The sequence below is a fragment of the Diprion similis genome, chromosome 7 (genome assembly GCF_021155765.1).
Source record: "Diprion similis isolate iyDipSimi1 chromosome 7, iyDipSimi1.1, whole genome shotgun sequence".
NCBI classification, from domain to species: Eukaryota; Metazoa; Arthropoda; class Insecta; order Hymenoptera; family Diprionidae; genus Diprion; species Diprion similis.
Window position 1 is genome coordinate 8,625,361 of NC_060111.1, and position 23,563 is coordinate 8,648,923.

Sequence of the window (23,563 nt, forward strand, 5' to 3'; positions counted from 1 at the left end):
CACGATTCAAGAAATATTTCACCAAACGCGTCTTCCAGGATAGTGGCTGAAGTCCCCCTGCTCTGATAATTTCATTTTACACTCAAGGGACTCCCCCGAACATTTTTCAACAAGAATATCAATTCTGGACAAGTTGGATTATAACATGTTTACGGACCTTAAACGAACTTCAGCAAGCAAGGGTTTTACAGCTAGTTAGGTATAAAATCAGATTTTCAGAATCAGCTAACGTACCTGATCAACAGGATTTTCTTAGCGTATTATTATTGCAAGTTTTACAAAAATAACGGTTTCTGCTCTTAGCTGCATCACGTCACTAATATACCATATTAACTACAAACTTGACATGAAATAAGCTTAATCTTATACCTAAGTTCATAAAAATGTATCAGTTTTTTGTTTTTTATAATACGTAAAGAAAAGTATGACGGTAATTGATATTTTTAGAAGTGGATAAACTCATGAAGAATGATGTTGCTTAAAACATTCCCACAAACAGATGGCTCCGGTTACGTGAACGTTGAGTGATCGAACAACGCCGACTTGAGGTATTTCCACACACTCATCCAGTAAAGGAATCAAATTGGCTGAAATACCCGCTTTTTCATTACTGCACAGAAAAAAAACATTCAAAGATTAAACATTGCTTAGTTCGAATAAGCTATGAGATAACTGATGCATGTAACTTATTATCGCACCCTAGTACTAGTACAGTTTTTTGCTCAAACTTTGCTTCCATAAGATTTGTGCTGTTGACTGTCTGTTCAGCACCAACCAATCGGTAACCCATATTCTTCTTCTCCAACAGATACTGTTGTAATTGATGAGGTTTCACCTGAAATTATATCAAATATTGTAATCTTGAAAGTTTTGATCTGATATTGACTTGACCGCATCTTGATTTCCAATTTCGTAAAGAACAAGTAATTGTTATTTGGAAATGCATCCAATTAAATTCATTCGATTGTATAAACGAACAGGGCAAATATATTAACTCACTTCTACAAGGGTAATCAGCTTTTCGGCTGAAACGCTGAGACTCTGAAAGTCTCTCTCCTCTATGTGTTTTAGGGATGCGATAACAAACTCTGAAACGCCAAGTATTTCACAGGTTCTGCTTAGGCCCCCAAGATTTGGTAGTTTCTCAATGAGTGAAGCGACAAGTATAATTTTATTTCCTGCTGTTGAAGCTCCTCTATGTGATCCCAAACACTCGGAAGTTTCATTGAGTTCATCTTCATTGGGAAACATTGATTTCCATGGGATGAATTTTTTTTGTATATCAGTAGAATATTCACTGATGCTATTAGTATCGTCTCTTGCTGTGGGTCCTTCATCTTCAAAATTAATAGTAGCAGGTTACAAGAAGAATACCGAAAAGCAAGATGGTCTTAGAATCACACAGCTCTAGACTTGAATATAAATTTTTACTAATAAGTATATTTAAAAAGTAGGTTATTTCAATTTTTTTAAGAATAACGAAGCACTTTGTTAAGTATGTAACTGGTGAAGATTAGGGTGATGATACGTTCTTTGTAGTACTTTATACTTTTTATTACCAAACGTGAACGGGTTATAATCCGCTGCATGCTAATCCCTTTTAATTCCCACGAAAAGAGACACTTGTTTCTTTAAAAACAACCATCGATGGCAATCATTATCATAATTCTGATTACGTAGTACTTTTGACTAGCTTTTGACTGCACAAAACTATTTTCGTTTCAGTTCATACTTAACTGTTGATTCAGTATATCTAATACATTGGAAAAGTTCATTTATTATTATTGACTTACTTCCAGACATCTTCAGCATGTTGGCAGAAACTGAAGCTTCACTCAAGTCACTTTTAAGATTGAAAATTTTTAACGGATGATTGCTAGATTCCTTGAAACCAAATTTTTCAAACATCTGTGGTAGAATATATTCATCCGAAGAGACATTTGATAATCTTGGTAATTCATAAAATATAGTCTATAAATAAAAATCAGTACGATTTGTAAATTAAGTGCCAAGTAATTCAAAATACATAGCATGTTTATACTAATTATAAAGGATACCTGTAAGCTGTAGTCATCAATTGGATTAAAAACAGTAAAATAAAAATCGTCCTGTAATTTAGCAGAGTTTTTCAATAGGTTTCCTAGCTGCAAACTTTTCAATACAGCAATGTAAAATTTGTTGTACTTCTCGGTTACTACTAGGTAGGACATTTTCTGTGCCAAATCATAAAGCTTGGATGCTAAGACCTGTTTGTGAAAATATCAATTATTACTGATACTGATGATAGAATTTTTAATTTATTATAATCATATCTAAAAACACTCAGAATTGTAAAACTCCAATTTCTTACCTGAGCATGTAATCGTACGTTAAACTGCTGTGACATACAGCATGGCATCATGTGTTCCAAAGCTAGATCTATGAATTCTGATTGTAGATTAGATTTTAGACCCTGAGCTACGTGGTACACAATGCTTATTATTGAGCATAAGCTGCCGACTCGTTTCTCTTGAGCCTGCATACAAAAAAAATGTCGATAAATATGAGTTGAATGCTATAAGATATATTATATGTAAGTGAGTACTGCATATGAAATGAATCACTATTGCAAGACATTATTTATCTGAAAAATAGTTGAGTTAAATATAGCTGGCAAATTTTAAAGAGTTTGAAGTTTGTAACGTTAACGTAATACCAAACATATTTTGAAAATAAACATTATTGTACACTAATACATTGAATTTGAAGGAGTCAAATTTTCAAAATATTAACATACTTAATTGCTTTATCACAGTTAACTGAATTTCAATATATCTTTAAGCTGTGAAATAACGAATTCTCCTAACATGCATTGTCATATTAACGTTATTAACTTCAACCCGGTGGATTTAGGAATTTGAGCATCCTGACCTAAAAAATTCTGATTAAATTTTTGGAGGTCAAAGGTCGTAGGGAGATTATTTCCAATGTAACCAAATTGTACTGAAATTAATACAGACTTTCTTTAACTGACCTGTTGAAATAAATTCCAAATTCCACCACGCAAGATTTCGCTTTCAAGGTATATTTTAATGAGCAGCCATTCTTGCATTATTCTGACACTGGGCTGACTACTTTCTGACAGTATATTTTCGCACATCAACGAATTTAATATCACCATATCATTCTGAAAAAATAATGAAATACACTAAAATTACAAAGTTACAACATATTATTCTTATTAACTCCATACTGAATACAAGTTACATGAGTTGTATGCTTCACAGTATCAATAGATAGGCAGCAATCACAGGAGTATTACAGACGGTCAACATAGTTCCAATATATAATGTTTTTTTTCCCAATTTTTCTTCAACATTTTGATTGATACATGGTCGATCATCCTTGGAACTATGGAAGCACAGGTAGATTATCGTGGGCATTTATACAAACTTTTCATTTTCTAATTTAGCATTTACCGTTTGTGCAAAATTAAATATTAACAGGACTAGGAATTACAAAATCAATGTACCTGGTTTTAATAGCTTTGTTAAAATATGGTGTTGATAGAATTCCTATTTCAATTCACCTATGCTTCCATAGTTCTGATGATGTCCAATTACTGTAAGCAAAACATAAGAGATTACGAGGAAAAAATAGAATAAAGAAATCGAAAATACGATTATAATCTACACTTGAAATTGACTGCTATCTACCGATATCGTATGATCAAGAATAATGCTTTTTTCACAATATGTTCATCCTTCGAATTCCAGATATTTAAGCTCATTAGCAGCTCACCTCTGCAGCAAACAAAACTTTGCAATATTTTCGCTACAGTGCAATAAAGAAATTTTATAGGTATGCTTATGGAAAACCGTCAAATTACAGTAAGTAAAAATTCTTGAGATTAATAAATTCACTAACTTTTTTCAATAATGGCTGTAGTACGAAGAGAACCTGTAAAAGCCGATTCTTGTGGCGGTGTGTGTGTGAATCTCCAAAGTACCGCTTATTTTGACTTTTATTCAGTCGTGCAATAATCATTGGCAATAATTTAGTTGCATGCTCATTGTTGTCAGTTATCCGTTTATGCAATATTGCAACACCATGTGCTCTTGTTGCTGTATCAGTGTTCACGTACCTGATAATATACACCTTTATACTGGGAAAAATTCCTATTTGACTAGTATATATTTTTACTAATCATTCAAAGTAACACGGACAAGATTTTTTGTGCAATGAAAATGTACAAATAAAAGAAAGGCAAGTAATAATTGTGATCGAATCGTAACAAAAGTGTTGGCCAGAGGACAAGCCCCCATAACAATATTTAATCAGTTGAGTACCATGTAGACTAGTGGTTCACAAAAATCAAGTTTTTCAGTGCGGACTATTTTTTTTCACAAAACTTGTTCATGATGAAAACAAACATAAAATCCCCTGCAAATTTGACCTTGATTGGATAAGATTTTAGAAGTCCTGCTTTCGAGTTTTCATTTTTACATTGAAATATTGCATGTTATTCAAAATGCTTACCTTCACTCACTATCGATTTCGCGTGAAAATATAGAGGATAATTAAAAATACAAAAAGGCCTTTTTTGTAAACAACAATATTTTGTAAAAAAAAAATGATGAAAATTTTAATTTTCTCTAAGAATTTTTTACGTGTTATTTCAACGTAAAAACAAAAACTCGGAAGCTGTACTTCTAAACCTTATCCAATCGTGTTCAAATTTGCAGGGGATTTTTTTTCACGATGAAAAAGTTTTGTGAGGAATCCACACTGAAATTTTTTTTAAATAAAATTAATCATCAAACTGATTAGAAACGATATCAGGTGATGAATAGGTATAAAATTGTCCTGACTCTTTTAACACTATATTTTCTGTAATAATGATTGAATTGTAAGGAATTTTTTTGAGATTTAGTTTCTTGCTTACTAGAAATATGAGTAAAGAATATTCCATACCTTTAAAAATTGTGAACAAGAATATCAACTATTACAGAGTCAAAAAGGAGTAATAAATCTAGGCTGGTCTAGCGTAGAACTTCCTTTTCATGTATATCTCTTTGATGTACCGCAAGCATCATAATGTCAACTTTATATGTAAGAACTTATGTAATAATGCATATAATAACTTACATAACATGACTTGATAGTAACATTTTTAATCACAGCTGTGCTGACTCACATGTTGGATAGGTAATTCGGATATGCTTCATGGTAAAAGCCAAAAACGTGAGAGCGGGCCTGTAGCTCAATTTTTTTATCACGACGTGGAACAGTACCGTGAAGTAAACAACTGAGTAAGGCATCGTAGAAATAAACAAGATGTATGCCTTCAATTTGTTCCAATCCATTTACCAAAATCAAGCTTAGTCCAGGGATTATTTCCAGTTTTTCCACGATTTCCTCAGTGAACTACGGGCGATGAATCATCGTTTACACATAAAGTTCCAAGTGTTAATCGTAAGAATAACAATTGAAATTCCAATTTACTTCAACTCACCTCTATTGTGAGTTTTTTCATCTCCTCACACTCAAGAAACTTTGAGCTAAAAACCAATTGCATTATTTTGTCCATTGCCAATCGACATTCATTAGTTTCAAGCATCGACTTCCAACACAATCTTGTGACTGATTTGAATCGATCAATATCTTTTGATTTAACGACTCCTTTATGGAATATTTGCAACATTATGCCTATCGTTGGGACGAATATATTTTTCCCACCAACTTGAACCAGGTGTGATACAGCTTCGATCCAATCAATATCTGGTATCCATTCATCAAATGGCGTATCTTGTAGATATATGTAAAATAGCTCAGCCACAATCTCATAATACTCTGCTACAATTTTTCCTTTCAGGTTTCTATTTTCATGTATAATTTCATTCGTGTAATCAGATGATCGTACGGCTAGAGTCTTATACATATTGTACAGAGAACTAATAAATTTATAATTTCTGAGTTTCACGCTGGTTGCTTTTAGACAAGCATACAATATTTTAACACCACAAATCTTTTGGAGATTATTACTGTGCCCTCCATTGTTAATTATATTCCACGATTCTACTTCAAACCTTTCAATATGATTCTGTACCCCTCTTTTTGAAGTGACTGAATTCTCATCTGTGAAAAATTTCTGCGTTACCGATACAAGAGCATTAATTTCATCGATAGCAGCATCATCGGTTACATTTCGCATAGATTTAAATGTGATTCGTAAAGTAATATCAACATAATCAGCAATGAGTTCACGCATAATATAATCTTTTGACGAAGTAAAGTCGAAGAGATAACCAATAAGTTCAATCGATCTCTTTCTCAACTCAATATTGCCGTAGGGCCTGGAATCTGCGCCAATGAGACAATGAAATAAGTTTCGTAGCATGGTGAATCCTGCACACGACTTAGAATCAAGGATAATATGCCCATCGTGAAAAAGCATAAGCATCAATGCTAAAGATTTCATATTGACATCGTTCAGTGAATTTTTCTCTATGAATTGGCTGCAGATTTTTTCAAGAAATCGAAGAGCTTCGTCCCGTTTTACCGTTTTTGATAACCAAGTAGACATTTGTTTCCAAGATAATTGACCACGAGTTAGGGATTCGTGAATAGAAAATGCTGATAGAGTGTTTGCTACCGCTACCAAATTCAAAGGCTCTGTAACAAAGTGGGTAAGAGTTTCTAGCAGTTCCACCTGGGAACCGATGCGAAGTACTCGGCAGTGCATAGTCAAATTGATCTCTGCTAATGTTTTCACAGATTCTAGTTCAACTTCTTTCCACATGCTGCTCACTCTCGTTACTTTGGACAGAGCATGAATAATATAGAACAACGCTACAGGACCCCAAGTCATCTTTGAGGCATGCGTTAGGAATCTTGTAATAAAGTCACTATATTTTGCTTCAGCAGTATTTAGAAGTTTAATGAGCTCTTTTACAATGATTGGTTCGTCGTTTGTATCATTTTCGTACAGATAAGTATTGTTCAAAACATTAAGAATGAGTATCAAAAAATCATCATTGTATAACCCTGGGTCGAGAGTGAATGCATTCAGTAATCCCCATTTGACTACAGTGTTATTACTGTGCTGAAAAATACGTGAAAAAGCACAACGTACCCATGCAAAGTGGAAACCAGCTGCATTGCAACATTCGAAGTCAAATTTCTCATCGACCAAAGTTTTCAGAAGTGGGAAAACTGGAATTACCAAATGCTTCTGCTTTTCCTCCAATGCTTCTAATATTAAAAACAAATCGTTTACATTTTTCTTGAAAGAAGTTCGATGAGATTCATTTCCAGTGCATACCAGTGGTCTGATTTCTTTGTATTCGTCAAGTTTTGTACCTTGAATTGTGTGTTTGTCAAGAAAATCGACCACTCTTTTCACAAGATATAAAGCTTGCTTCCGTTGGTGTGGCATTGGACTCGATAGTCCTTTCAATAATATGAGCCAAAATGAATGTGTGATAAGCTTTTCAAGCAGTTGTTGGTTGTATACAGATTTTATGGAAAACCAAGTGTCGGCTGTCATGCACATGATAGAAAGGATATCGCCTGGATCACCTTTCAGTTCAAAAATCATTTCCCATATTTTCGTGATCATCTCCTTTCGATTTGTGACACTTAAGACTTTTGGAAGAAGCAAAATTAGTGCCGGGAATTCGTTATCATATTTTGACACCAACCACTGCCGTATATGACGCATGAAGCATATGGCTAGATTTTCAACATCCAATTGCTCGCTTAATTCAGAGCTCGCTGGATGCAGAAAAAGACTATTTACATAGCAGGACATCAATTTCATATCCAAAACCTTTATCTTATTTTCTGTGTCAAAATATTCATCTATTGACTCTTGCAAATGTTGCAAATTCTTCAGGATCATACATGTGTCGTAACGAAGTATCATATGAAGCATAAAAATGTCGAGTATTAAAGATAAGCATTTGATATCTGTGGTGTAAGGATATAAATATTTTTGTAATACATCGACATCTATACTGTGAGCTGCCAAATAGGATTTGTGTACCAACTTAACAAGGTCAGCTTTTGTTTTGGTTGAGGATCTTGTCTCTTGGTATATAAAACAAAGGACTCTTTTTAAAGTTTCCAAAGTCTCCAGACTATTTGGATGTTGGTTGAAATTTTGTACAATACTGGAAAACGAAACCAGGAGAGAGTCAAAAATATATGTGTGATTCGTAGAAGCAAAGAGCAGATACTTGATTTGCCCTGTGTCATATGCCATAAATCGTTCATGTACGTCCATTTCAAGAAATTATTATGAATTTATATCAACATTTGGTCCTTGCTCAACAAATTCAGCCCTTTGCTCACGAAGCGTTGGAAAATCTGAAAACAAAATGTCTTTCATTTAAGTATAGTTTTTAAATTCGATGTCATATGGACTAATCCTATGGAAACAGAAGTATTTCGGTGCGCCACTGAGAATGGACGTATTTCAACCAAAAGAGATTACTACTTCATAACTTTAGAATAACTGAATAAGTTGAGTTTACGAGACACAAGTAAGTTCTAATCTGTTACATTTTACCGAATTTCCGTCATAACAATTCTGACATTGTGTAGTAACGATTTTTTTTATCAAAATTCATCTTTAAATTGACATTATGAATTTCATCGACTCTCATGATTTATTATTATTTCTTATGTAGAAAATACTAGCTGTGGTAGACTCTGATCGAGTTGCGCCTTCACAGGCTGAAAGACAATCAAAATAAGCAAACACTTGTTTCGATTCAGTGTGAACACTCAGCCATTGCCAAGAAAATTCCTATCAAAGATGACAATGTGCATCCTATGTTGGTCCAAGCTAATGGATGTGGCAGCCAGCATTCAAGTATAAGTAGTAGACTTTCTTTTTTCTTCTTATTCCTTATATTTTGTTAGGTATCGTACATGAATTCTTTCCATGAAAATTTCCAACCAGTGGAATGTGACAAATTTCAATACGCTGTAATTGATACGAATGTTTATATACTTAAATTAAGATTGTAAAGTACTAATCACAATCACAACAATTATAGTACAAATAATAACAAATAAAATCTTTGTAACGTGGTCGACTGTACTTTGTTGTTTGATAAATTACAAGTTCCTTAATCTTTTGAAGCAGGAGCCTTTTTCTTTAAAACAAATGACAAATATTCTTGAATGATATCGATAAGAAAACAAAAAAAAAAGTGTTTTCACTCATACTTGAATCATAGAAACTAAATTCGTTAGCCTGTGGTACTGCTGCTGCGTCATCAATACAATTCAATATGGATTATGCTGGTTGGCCTATAAAAGAAACTGAAATCTTTGACAGTATTTTTTCTTTAAACGTCTGAGTGTGAGCACTAACGTCAAAACACAAATTTGATTATTTTTTCTTCTCTGCGAAGACTGAAATCAATCAGAGCTTTCTACACCACGTGTTCGCGTAAATTTTCATAACAAATGAATATAAGTCTCCAACATTCAACTCACAATTTATCACTTTTGGATCTTAGATAGCTTACAAAGTTTTATATCTCATGAATTTATTATTGGAACTTAATATCGGAGACAACTTGGATTTCCCATCAGGGTTAAACCTCAGATACATAATTCGTACTCAAATTTTAAATTTCTCAATTTACAAAAATAAAATATGTAAAATAAATATTTTAAATCATGAATTTCATCAATTGCATGAAGCGTGATTCCCTCAGTTTACATTACACTTGTAGCTGATTAACTGGTAGCGTCCTCTGCTTGACAGCTACGAAACTGAACTCTGCTTGTTGGTTCTAATTCAAATCTAATATATTGTTGCTATTTCAAAATCAATTAGACTAGTTCTTAGTACAGAGCACTACAGACTCTCAATACTGTCATATTCGACACAAATATAGTACTGATCGGTTGTTTAATACAGTATACAGCATTCAAAAAAAGCTCATAGTACAAAAACCAAACCTTGGACTCAACTTTAGGGAAATCCACGCGGTACAAATATTACTGCAATCGTTGACTGAAGAATACACAGTCAACGCCGCAATAAATCCACGAAAAATAATAGTGAATTTGCCAAATATTCTATTGAATCAATTATATGAGATCATTAACATTTCTTCCCTCTGTGTAAACTATATGTATACTCACAAAATTCTTCTAGTCAGTACAATGTCTTAACTTTTTGTAAGTTTAGGTTGGAGTAAGTTAGGTTAGAATTGCTTTCATAGAGACTAGAGTGAAGGAGTCCGCAAAGATCCAACGAGCAGTGGAGATGTAAGGGTGCTCTCCCATGGTACGGAAATCGTTCCGTGCGGAAATCTAGTTACTTTTCAGAACCAATCAGAACCATTCCTGGCGTTCTGTTCCGTATGTATGGGGTCTGTAGACGGAAAAGTGCGTCCAGCAGCGTCCGTGAGATGCATCTTTGTGTGCGTAACACGCGTTAATCTCCATGGTAACACGCGTCACACGATAAACAGATCGGCGTCTTGTGTCGACGTCATTGGATATTCATCGAAATTCAAATATGAATACTTCATTAGGTCCTGTAAGTAATACAATCATAAGAAAAGTCAATGTAAATGGTAATATTAAATCAAATGACAAACAATTATTTTTGAATTCCTTCCCTTATTTGATATTTATTGATATTTATAACAATTGAATTATAATTCCATTGAGCGGGTCTTTGACATTTCACATCAGTGCCTAATCAGTATTAGCGACCCAAACTACTGATTGTACGTCCCAGTTCATTTTCGGAATTCCATTTTGAGTCTCACGCGTATGTTTAAGGTGCTTATAAAGACGCGTTGTACGCCTCGAAAACGCGGGGATGCAAAACTCCTACACCGCTCCAGCAATCACAGTGAAACTTGGGCAGTTGATGCCTTATTTTGGCAAAAAGTGGAGCGACTTTTGACTTTTTCAAAATTTGGAAAAAAAATTTACAGATTAGTTACCACCCACAGAAATTCACCAAATTTTCACAGTTTCACTGAATGGATCGAACTCTCCCGTATGATGCCACTCGGCGGTGATCTACAAATTTTCCCAATTTTGGTGAGTTAAAACCGATCTGTAAAAATTTTAAAAAAATTTTAAAACGTCACTCCACTTTTTGCCAAAATAAGGCATTAACTGCCCAAGTTTCACTCTGATCGCTTGAACGGTATAGGAGTTTTGCATCCCCGCGTTTTCGAGGTGAACAACGTGTCTTTATAAGCACCTTAAATTCAGAGTGGGTTCAGATGAACAGTCCAAGGTCAAGACCTGGCCTTTGAAAAGGAAATGTATTTGAGAAACAATTATAATAATTAAAATGTAATTATAAAAGGTAAATAAAAATTGTTAAAATAATCGATGTTTCACAACTGAATTACCCTGTACGTCGGAATTATCTGAAAAGTAAAGCAACAGTATTATTTCGTTGTTGATTGAAGAGGTTGGTCCGGAAATGTAGTCACAAGTTAGATATTCTCATAGTTGAGTAGATGTCGTATTCAGAATTAAGTAAGGTATACAGAAAATGCGTTCAATAATGGTAAACGATCAAGTCGTTTAAGGAAAATAGCGCAAACTAGGCGCTGCGGTTCAGATTGCACGAACTAGGTGCAATCAACTATAATGCATGAATTAAATGCTCTCATGAAAGTTGCACGAACTAGGTACGTTAGTGAATATGCACGAACTAGATGCAGTGTGAATAAGGGAAGGTTTTCGTTGTCAACCTGTTATTTAACCAATGTGGATTCGTCTGATGTGCCAATCTGTAGTAGACTCGGCGCTGGTCGAACGAGAAATGCTTCTCGCTCAGTGGTGGCGCCTTTATGAGAGGCGGTTGGTCGGATCATCGAGCGTTCAGAAGTCGCTCGGTGACGTCACCGATATAGAAGTAGTAGCAGCTGACAAATTCTCTTCTTCCTTGCCGAACTATACTTTTAGGTGATCATTCATTCATTGTATGTAGGAGTGAGTTTGATAGCGTAAATCCATATATATAGAATTTATTCGTTTTGTTACAATAAGGAAACAATATGACTGTTAGGTTCCTAAAGTGTAATTTGTCCAGAATTGATCGTTAGGGCGTCACAGGAAGACAGAAGTAATTTCATTCCGGTCGTGATACATTAGAACTGTTTCATTTTTTAATTTTTTTCTTCCGTCTTCCATCGGCGAAACGTTAAACTGGAAGCCGTTCAGCTGTCCACAAATCATCTTCGCCCGTTCGTCTTCGAACCGTCGCTCCATCGTTTCAGCCGACATTCCGCTCTCATCCGGGACCAGAAATCTTCTCACTAAGACTCCGGCGTTGATTTTATTATGCTCGGACGACATTTTACGACAAACTAGAAGATTCAAGTTTTGTTTTGAAGGAGCTTTTGTTCTCGCGTCAGTTTTTGTTTTCTTCTAGAAGATTCTTTTTTTTTTACTCGAGTTTTGTGTCGGACCGGCTCTGATTTCTTTATAGTCTGAATGGAGCCACGATTATTATTTTCATTAAGCTTATATTTATTACTCGTTACGCTAAAAGTGTAACAATATATTATACACTTTGCTTCGTAATAAGGATAAATATGTAAGTTTATATATAATAGCTATTTATGTGGCATGCCTGTAAACCGCCTGTTTTTTTGGCAAGGATAAAGATTTCAGGACGAGCTGAAGGCGAGCTGGAAGCCAGCCGGAATCGAGTACTGACATTATCCGAGCCAAAAAACGTTTTACGGGCATGCCACATACAATATTTTTTACGATATGGGCATTGAAAAGCAAAACGAAGAGTGAGGTTATGTCGCGATCTGTTCTATGAAGCAACTTTATTCGGCAGTTTGGGATGCGCACTCCGAACTGCGCATCACAACTGCGGAATAAAGACTTTATTCCGCAACTTTGTCCGCTGCCGTATAAAGCGTCACTTTACGGAACGAAAAGTGCCACAAAAAGTGGACTTTTCAATGCCCATGCCGTAAAAATGTATTTCCACGTGTCTAACACCCCACAATTTAAAGACAGCGTCCAGTTACCCGTGTGAAAAACATTTAGATTACTCCATGATGCCTTTTACAAATACATCATCTTCGTCATCTTTGACCATCTTATAGGCAAGACAGAGGCAACGTATAGATAAACATTCGTTGACTATATTGCAGGCTCTATTGCCTATAAGTTGTCAGTTTGGCTCACAAAAAAGCAACTTTTGTCGACGAACGTCGTCTGATAGACAACCACCAGACGACATCGTATTTACTGGGAAGCTGGCGTTTACTGGGAAGCTGGCGTGTGCTGGAAGCATAAGAGTCGGCCATCGAGTTAGTATAGGAATCAGTGGTGGTTACTCTGCTGCGACTGTACAGATATTTTACTTGAAACATGTATTTATTTGAATATCAATTGTTTACAAAACTCCTGAGTTTATTAAAATTATTTTGAAGTCAAGCCTCCATTTACAGGTGTTGCAAAAACGATATACTGTATTAAATCTGCACAAAGTGGGCAATTACCGATAAGTGTAATCGCAAGTATGAGCCACTGCAAGTGCTGTAATTACGCAAGTCGGATACCGCTCATCTGCAATTGTAATACATGGTATTTTTGGTAAGATCCGCGAAGGAAAATTTGATTTAAGAAACATTGAAGGTGCCACTGAGAGTACATACATTTAGGCGCAAGTACACTATCCTCGAATTACTCTGAAATGCGAATATATATGCCAAAGAAGGCCCTAGTTTGGAAAATATAGCATTTCAGTTATGCGCATACGCTAACGTTGTTTTATAGCACTATTCAAACATAGGGCACTACGGAGGCTCCACAGATTTCGAAAATCAAATCTTCCGAGCAGGTATTGCATTAACCATTACTTGTTACAATATTTATAAGGTGCATTAGATCTTTGGCATGAAACCTATATGACATGACACTTGTGACTTTATTTAGGCTCTACACTTATTTTCGATGTTCATTGGATATCACACGTTACTTACACCAAATGAAATGACAACTATAATGTCGAAAAAATAGTTCCATCCCTAACTAAAGTAAATTCTAATGGACGAAAACTCACTTCGCGAAAAATGACTTGTAGGTGTGTACGCGTATCGCAAAAATGAAAAGGCAACGTTGTGATTCTTAATTAAGCGTTTGATGTTTACCTTGTCGTGAGCCACAATTTCCGTGCTGAACAATGACAGTGTAAGTCTATAGTCTTGAATAAGCCTAGGAGTATTCTTCGGTGATGGATCTGGCAATTACCATTCTCCGTACTTCACTTGTGCCTGCCCCAATTTCGTACAGTTTAGCATCACGTAGCAGCCTACCGGTTGGATAATCATTTATGTATCCATTTCCACCTGTTGCAATTGTTACCAAAATTAAATTACGTGTCAACTTGCATACACATCCCAGATAACAACACGCGTGCCAATTTTTCCGCAAATAGACAACAATGGTTGCAAAGCATTGCTAGTAATATTACAACAAGGTGTGTCTCTAATTGCTATTAAAATTCGAGCAAATCATTCTGAGCAAAACATCTACTAAATGCAAGCAAATCTTCCTGTTCATCAAAATAACAAACAATTATTGTTGTACATTTACTGCACAAAAATTATTCCGCGCAAATTTTCGGTATAAACACAGCAATAATCGCAGCAAGCGACGCAAAATTTTTGCACGGACATGCTTTGTTATCTGGAATGATGACAAATAACGTTTTGATAAATGAATTTTCCTACAAATTATTTTATCTGAGAACATCATTATAATCTACTTCACTTGTTATAAAATCTTCGCCCAATTTCGTATTCATGTGTATTTCTATACCTTTCTTTCGTTGACTTCTTCTAGCCCAAAATCAAAGAAAATAAAAAAGTTTTGTAGCTTAGTTTTGAGATCTACAGAAGGTACAGAATTTCGTAAGTACTTGAAATTATTTTGTTGGTTTTATAATCAGTCTAATTTCAGACACATGACTGAGTTTTGGTTTTCCGTGCGAAAGTTTGATTTTGAAAAGGACATCTACATGATGTCGCAAAACTTGATGAAGTTGGGTTCATTTAATTGTTGATCGTGAAAATTGTTTTTTAATTACCAAGAATTTGTACCGCATCTAAAGCAACTTGCGTTGCTCTTTCTGCACAATATAGAATCACTCCTGCGCAGTCTTTTCGGTTTACGTGACCTGATTCACAAGCTCGTCCCACTGAATATAAGTAACTTCTGCTTGTGCTCAGGCTGGTGTACATGTCTGCAATTTTCCCCTACAAAAATTATCAAGTAAAATATATGAGACTTACAACACTTTCATCAATTTTTATTTGACTGACCTGAATCAATTGAAACTCGCCAATTCGTTGCCCAAATTGCTTTCTGCTATGCGCATATTCAAAAGCAATGTCACAGCACGCTTGCATGATCCTATATGAAAGAATCAATTTGTAAAAAAGAAATATTTATTTGAAAATTTCGAAATAATTTTTTTTTTTCATAATTTATAATAGCAAAAAAGAAATGTTTAGATTATTTGGAAAATGACTGTTTATGTTAGGCTTAAAATGTTATCTATACTATACAGATATACAGACTTGTTAGTGGTCACCTCTTACCCAACAGGTCCAGCTGCAAGTACGAGGCGTTCTAAGTCGAGTCCGCTAAAGAGTACATAAATCCCTTTATTTAATTCGCCGAGAATATTGCTAGCTGTGGAGAAAGATGAAAATAATTTTGAGCAAGATTTTATTTGTATTTGTATAATTTCAATACCACATGCGACGTAATATTGAGAATGTGATAATTACTAGGAACTTTGCAATTTTCGAATACTAGTTCCGCAGTATTTGAACCTCGCATCCCCAACTTATTCAACTTTTGGGCAGTAGTAAAGCCTTCCATTCCCTTTTCGATGATAAATGCAGTTATTCCATGCTGTGGTTTTTTAGCGGTGGAATCCGTCCTTGCGTAAACAACCAATGTATCAGCATCTGGCCCGTTAGTAATCCAAAATTTATTTCCATTCAAAATGTAGTGGTCGCCCTTTTTTTCTGCACGTAGCTTCATCGATACTACATCAGAGCCTGATCCTGCTTCAGACATTGCCAAGGCACCTATATGTTCCCCGCTGCATAACTGTCAGCCGGAAAAAAATATGGTCAAGTACAGTAGAATCTGAGAATAAGTTGGCACTCCGATATAATATGGACTCACACACACGCAGACATCTTTATATTTATATAAAAATCTCGTGTTACGATGTTCCTTTACGCTAATCTCCTAAACCACTCATCCGATTTTAATGAAATTTTGTAAATGTGTATTGTTTGGCCCAGCTTGAGAGATAGGATAGTTTTAATCAAATGTGTGTTTCATCACCGCCGAGTGGCATCATACCGGATAGCTCGATCAATTCAGTGAAACTGTGAAAATTCGGCCAATTTCTGTGGGTGGTAACTAATCTGTACATTTTTTTTCAAAATTTTGAAAAAGTCAAAAGTCGCTCCACTTTTTGCCAAAATAAGGCATCAACTGCCCAAGTTTCACTGTGATTGCTGGAGCGGTGTAGGAGTTTTGCATCCCCGCGTTTTCGAGGCGTACAACGCGTCTTTATAAGCACCTTAAACATACGCGTGAGACTCAAAATGGAATTCCGAAAATGAACTGGGACGTACAATCAGTAGTTTGGGTCGCTAATACTGATTAATTGCTCAAGTTTCACTCTAATCGCTTGAGCGGTATAGGAGTTTTACATCCCCACATTTTCGAGGTGTACAACGGGTCTTTATATGCACCTTAAGGGGTACTAAAGAATATAAAAAAATTGAGGAAATCAAAAATCAAATATTTTCAAACAGTCCGATTTGGCATGAAACGCCCCATATATATATAGATTTGTACCATATATATATATATATATATACTGTTCCACGTCGACTATCCGATCAGGGGCCGACCAGAAATAACGACGCCGCACACTAACTGGCGAACTAACCACCGCATGCAGCGACGTCGATTCACGGACAAGCGACACAATAAAACCGACACGCCGATCCGATCTTAGTGACGCAGTGGCACCGACAGGTGGCGAGCCATCGCTTATGACACGCACCTCCACGGTAGCGCAAGAATTAATCAACATGTCAGCGAAAAATGAGTGCATCGACGATAGCGTGATGAATGATAATGCAGCCGAGCATTTCATTAAGTTAAACGATATTATGATAGCGGGAGATAATTGCTAAATACTCATTACCGATTCGTTGATACCATTCACATGATGATTATTCAAAGAGGCGAAAGTCCACGGCAAAGCGGTGGTTGGCTATCTACCAGTGTTGCGACTATCGAAGAAAATTCTTAAATCTCAAGAATTTTGGGACATGCTAAGAATTAAGAATTCTTATAAGCATTTTTAAGGAATTTTCTAACTGATACGAAATAAGCAAAAAAGCGTAAATGGTTTTTACACAGAGGTGTGAAAACTTGAAGCGTGGGAGGTGACTCGGATATGCAAACGAATATGGTAGTTCTCTCTTCTGCCATATGTGGCGCCACTCAAGTGTCAATGCAGAACGCATCTTCTCGCAAGTAAACTTAAATAAAACAAAAACACGAAACCGTTTAGATACACCAACGCTGGAAGGCCTATATAAAAATATATATTAAATATAATTATATATAATATATATAATTTCATGTTTAAAAATATTTATAATATTTTGCACAAGATCTGAATTTCGTAGCTTCATTGGAGGGAAAAGCGTCTATTCAAATTTTCCGCCGAATACAACACCTTCGGACGAAAGTCACACAAATCGCTTGTGTTGGGTGCTCTAAAAAATCTGAAGAAATACTTTCAGCGTCATCTACAGAATTATATCTACCCCGACGTCACAACACTGCTAACGACTATGAGAAATTTGAAATAAAGTTCCTAGCAAAGCGGGCTGAACTGATCAATTTACTATAAATTAATCTGATTTTAATGGGTTTGTCGTCAAGCGCGATTGAATCAATTAAAGTCATTTTGTAAGAACGATTAGGGCCAAACTTTCAATGTCGATTGAAAACTTGTAGAACACAGAGAAAGCATTAAAGCAAATTTAATATAATTTAATTAAACAGGAGTGCAAAGAGTAAATTGCATATAATTAGATATGTAGAAGTGAGAATAGATTAATTAAATTAAGTTTAGTTATTTTGTTGAAACGTATAAATTTAGGGCTTTCTGGCCAACGTTTTTCCGGAATCAAGTTCAACTGTCTCAAATCAGATGCACTCCGGAACTCCAGCATTGCCGAAGCTAGAGTATGTATATATTCAATGCTTCAACCAGAGATTAAACGTTTTTAAAATCCTGGGTAGTCAAATCCCACTTAATTTTCCTAAGAAGAACAAGCACATTTCAACAATTATTTCTGATTCAGTTAACCTACGTTCGCCAATTTTGAAAGACAACAAATTTGTAAAAGACTGAATAAACAATAATTAACTAGTTTATTCCAAGGGTTCAATATATAAATAAAATGTATTTTTGAGATTGTGAGTCGTGTTTAATACGTTAAGTATATAATAATGAATAGCTTTAACCCGTAACAATTACAGTCTTTCTTTCAAACAAACCTGATGTAACATTTCATTGAAATACAAGGTTTTAACGCGATGTAGAAGTCCTACCTTTACCGACCGAGCGAACTCATCCGTTTTCATTCTATATTGAACCAAGAAACGATCGGAATGGGATGAAATTTCGTCAGTGCATAGCTCTTTTATAGTGGAATCGAGAAAGGTTACTCATATTCCGAAAATCGTCAAAAGATCTGTGGTTTTGTGACACGTGTCGCTATTCCCTCATTTCAGGGGCAAAAAGTGCATATTTGAGAAACCTTTCGCCATTCTGGAAACAATGAGGAGTAAAATGAGCCTTCCTTGGTTAGAATGTTCCTTGGTATAGAACGCTCGGCCGTGCGCCCAGCTGATCGCGAGAGTATCTTTTATTTACGAAATTATTGTTATCACTAGTTTTTTTCAAGTGGTTTCAATATTGCGTGAAAACAATCTTACGGTGTCTAATTTCACTCCTTATTTTTTCCGGAATGGCGGAAAGTCCTTCAAATATGCGTTTTTTTGCCCCTGAAATGCGGGAAATGTGGGAATAGCGACAGGTGTCAAAAAACAACACAACTGTTTGACGATTTTCGGAACATGAGTAACCTTCCTTGATTCCGCTACAAAAAAGCTATGCACCGTCGAAATTTCAAAAAATAAGGATTTTATATGTTAATTAGTCAAAGGCAAACATCCCCAATAAAACTGTATTTATGTCTACCTAATTAAAAATTATTCAGTTTTTATTATGAAAATTATAGCACCTTAGTAAAAAAAGAAAGTTAGAAGATTAAAAGAAGACGAAAATAACTTCAAATGAACTGTGTTTCTGGTTCGTGTGAAACAGGCTTGACGTGCAATAAATTGTAGCATCATGTAAACGTTTGAAATTGAAACGCGGCTCCATCTATTGAACACTTACACAACCTAGAAAACTAATGATGTTTTACACACCGCCCTCTATTAAAAACATATGGAACTTATAAATGAATGTACCCTTTGTCCTATAAAAACTCCTTAAATTTGCAATAAAAAATATTGAAGGTCATTTATCGGGATACAAATTATGCTATCTCTCAAGTTGGACCAAGCAATACACATTTACAAAACTTCATTAAAATCGTTTGAGCGGTTTTGGAGATTAGCGTGGATAAACATCGTGACACGGGAATTTCATGTATAAAGATTTAATACATAAAGATGTAACCTATACTGTCGTTTTTACGCTTATAATACATCCTTACCTTCGGTAGATACTTTTGCTTTTGCTCCTCGGTACCATTTCTGTGGATTTGGTTCAGGCACAAATTTGAGTGGGCTCCATAACTGAGAGCTATCGCCGAAGAAGCTCTGCTCAATTCTTCCATGATGACTATGTGGTCAAGGTATCCACCTCCGGTACCGCCGTAACATTCTTTAGCAGTGATTCCCAATAGACCCAATTTCCCTAAGTCCTTCCAAAACTCCTGAATCGTTACGGAAGAAAAAATTTTAATATTTGAAAATATACCTTACGAAGAGAAATAAATGATCCACGGTGTAATCTGTTAGACTTTCTTAACAATACGGTAAGATAATGATTTCTATTTATTGTTGAGAAATACAATATTAACTTTTAATCTGTAGAGAAGTTAACCAATAGTAGTTAAGGTCCTGGTCGATTTCGTCGTTTACGTACATATCTCTAGATATCGAAGTCCACGAGTTTTAAACGCAAAAGGGCTTAACAGCCTCATTCTATACACAATTCTGAACAAAAAGACTGTAATAAATTTTCATTTTATGCAATAATAAAGAAATGAAAGTCCTTTTTGCGTTTGAAACACGTAGAATTCGATATCTGAAGGTATGTACGACAAGTTTAAAATCGACCAGAGCACCCCCTTGAAATAGGGGAACGATATGGAATGAGTGAGTAGGCAAGGTAAAGAAAAACGATGGGGAATGAATGAGTAGGTAAGGGAAAGAAGAACGATCTAGAGTCAGTGAGGAGAAAGATGTAGAAGGTACTAGAAAAGAGGAAAGTAAATAAAGAGAAAAAAACAGGTGAGCTAATCAGATGAGATGCGATACCGAGAATGTAAAGTGACGTATGAGAAGATATAAAATAAAGTAAACAATAATAGTGATATTGTGTTGGATAAAAACTGACTTGTCCCGTGGAATATGAACTTCCGGTTCTACCTACCGGAAATAAATCGATTCTCAATGTTTCACCAACAAAGCTATACTTTTTCTTCCTCATTAGTTTTTCTAAATAAACGATTACGTTTTTTCCAACTTATATAAATATTTAGAAGAAAAATTGTAAATTTTTTCTTTTTCACAAATTCTTTTTTTTCCTAATTTTTTTTTCCAATATTTTTCATTTGACTGTCAAGTCCTATCAGTTCCTTATTCTTCAGTCCACAGTTTTCGAGATCATCGTAGAAATTTGTCGGACAAACCGACAGACTTTTCCCTTTTCATTATTGATGAAAAATATCGCGAAAAAACAGTACTTCCGGCTTATTTTTCACAGCATTTAACTACTCACCCTGAGTTCAAGAAACGAATTCTGCTCGTCGATCTGTGCTGCCTTCGGTGCAAGTTCCTTTTGTGCAAAGTTGAAAGCTAGAGTGCGTAGCTTTTTGTACACACAAACAAAATCTCACATTAGTCTCAAATAATGTCGTGCATATTAGCTTGTGTATTGATTTATCTTATAATGTGTATAATATAATACACATTAATATAAGCTGTTAAAGTTCACTGACTTCAGGTGACATCTTTCATCTATTTTTTTTTTTTTTGTTAGTAACATATTCACAATTTTTAAAAATCACTTACTGTAATGATGTGAACAATTATAATTTTATAATGACTTAAGTCATAAGTTTTGAACTGGTATTGTTTAATTTAAAATGCAATTTTTTTTACACCGCACGTGTACTATCATTGATATTATATTTATCAATCTACGAGTTACGTTTAAATATGACGAAATAGACTAACTGAAAGTTCAGTTTATTTGCTCTTCCTTATCTACTAAGTTGCTTCATTGACATTTTACTCAGCATAACCAATTCTGTTTGATGCAAACGCATATTCCAGTTCAATGTTGTCAGATCGTCGACCTTTGCATAATTTAGAAGTCGATGCGCAGGTCACGGTAAGGTCACGATGTGCGATTGAATTACTTTATGCTCAAGCATTAACGTGTATTTACCTCTTGTTGTTCATTGGTGAGACCGAAAATATGTTCGTCAATCGGATAATATTGTGATAAAAACCGTTTATTGTATTTTGTATATTTGGAAAAATAATTGGTAACTTTTAAAAAATCCTTACAAATTGTATTGATAGCCATGTTAGATGGAATTATTTCACTTCAAATACAGCACTGCCGACTCGCATGCTTCGCGAGCAAACTGTGAGCCGTAAATGACTTGCGATAAGACTGATACACTGTTTCGTCCCTATCTGGTACGATGTAGTGAAGGTTATGACGTAACTTCAAATAACTTATGTGTACAGAGAATTCCAGTTTATCACAACCACCCAATGGAACCTAAGATTTAGTTTTTTTTTTCACCCACATAATGCTGTAGTATTAGCCGAAAGAGAATAATTTCGTGAATTTTAATTTCTTACTCCGTACAACCGTGAAACACATGATTATTTTTTGAAACACGTTATTTTAATTAATTTACTGGTATTCTTATGAAAAATTCAATAGAAAAAACTTCTTTTCTTTACCGTTCTTCGACTCTGGTGATGCAAGATAAGTCGGAAAAACAGTTTTTTTCATGATACTTTTCGTTAGCAAAGGAAAAAAAATAGGAAAAATTTTTTTTCGTCAAAAACAAAAAATTTTCAAGCATTTAATTTAATGACTAAATAAACTCGGAAACATATAATCGTTTATTTAGAAAAAAAGAATCTAGATTTCTCGGTAAAACATTGAAAATCTATTCATTATGGGATATCCTAAATAAATTTTCTATGAATTGGGAAGGGTATAATAACATTTACAGTTTTTACAGAGTTGCCTTCATCATATTGACTCTATTATATTAAAACAACAAAAACTTTCGATGAATAATTACTTATTCAGAAATTTTTTTCTTTAGGTAAATCTCTATCTCTATCTCTATCTATGAAAAAAGGTTTTAATCGCTTGAAGTTAACGTTTTTGAGATTCATGAAGTTAGCGTTTTTAAGATTCATGAAGTTAGCGTTTTTAAGATTGAAATTGTAGTACGCATGAAGGGAGCTGTTTGTACGAGTATTCGTAGTGCGGGTTGACGAGAAGGTGTTTGCCGTCGTACAGGGACAGAGCTCAGTAGTTTTCGTGGTCCAGGTTAACGTGGATGTGTTTTACACCATCCAGAATGCTAGTAAAAGCATAGCGCTACCACGAGGGGTCGTCCAGAAACAGCGCTCCGTAGTATTCGTAGTAATTAAAAAAAATAATTAATAATTTAAAAAATTAAAAGAATCACAACGTTTATACACATTTTATCTCTATCTCTATCTCTATGTATAAAAAAAGGTTTTGTACATTTAAGAAAGGTATATTCAGAAATATATTTTCAGTATTGCCGACTGTGACGTCAGATAATCGCGTTTCGTTTTAAGGCCGTCCTCTAGTTTCTCGGCTGTTTTTTTATGGCTTTTTCAATAATTTTTTTACGGGCAAAGCATCGAAATAATCAATCTCATTATTTTTGCATAATCTTTATTAACATTTAAATAAGCTTTACAAATTTTTTGAAATCAAAATATATAATAGAATAGCAGTTGTAGTGGCCGACAGGAAGACATCAAGTAAAAGAGGTGCTTGACGGTGACCAAGATTGCGGCTGTTCTGCTTATCTGAAATCAAAAAACCAAACGGCATTTTAATCTTCATATTCAAGACTAGCGATTGAACTAGAGTGAATTCTAAATTACAAAAATTGACTTTTTTATACACTTTTGA

At 34.9% G+C, this 23,563-nt stretch overlaps 2 protein-coding genes across 3 annotated transcripts; both read right to left on the bottom strand.

The window, feature by feature from the left end:
- Window positions 1–244: 244 nt before the first annotated feature.
- Window positions 245–9,563, bottom strand: LOC124408147. Its single transcript, XM_046884883.1, has 11 exons — window positions 9,431–9,563; window positions 5,495–8,353; window positions 5,177–5,406; window positions 3,907–4,123; window positions 3,014–3,166; window positions 2,351–2,515; window positions 2,058–2,246; window positions 1,794–1,971; window positions 1,000–1,337; window positions 699–835; window positions 245–610 (listed from the first exon to the last, which is right to left on the bottom strand). The coding sequence occupies exons 2-11, from the start codon at window positions 8,264–8,266 to the stop codon at window positions 460–462; spliced, it is 4,530 nt and encodes a 1,509-aa protein (XP_046740839.1). The 5' UTR covers window positions 8,267–8,353; window positions 9,431–9,563; the 3' UTR covers window positions 245–459.
- Window positions 9,564–13,347: 3,784 nt separating this feature from the next.
- Window positions 13,348–22,106, bottom strand: LOC124408177 (isovaleryl-CoA dehydrogenase, mitochondrial). 2 transcript variants are annotated; one of them, XM_046884922.1, is made up of 9 exons: window positions 21,809–22,106; window positions 21,137–21,226; window positions 19,845–20,066; window positions 15,798–16,125; window positions 15,606–15,699; window positions 15,327–15,417; window positions 15,092–15,260; window positions 14,153–14,314; window positions 13,348–13,574 (listed from the first exon to the last, which is right to left on the bottom strand). In XM_046884922.1, the coding sequence occupies exons 1-8, from the start codon at window positions 21,947–21,949 to the stop codon at window positions 14,250–14,252; spliced, it is 1,200 nt and encodes a 399-aa protein (XP_046740878.1). In that variant the 5' UTR covers window positions 21,950–22,106; the 3' UTR covers window positions 13,348–13,574; window positions 14,153–14,249. The 2 variants fall into 2 exon arrangements, with proteins under 2 accessions (XP_046740878.1, XP_046740877.1); XM_046884921.1 differs by having other exon boundaries at window positions 13,350–13,574; window positions 14,153–14,351; window positions 21,809–22,095.
- Window positions 22,107–23,563: the final 1,457 nt, after the last annotated feature.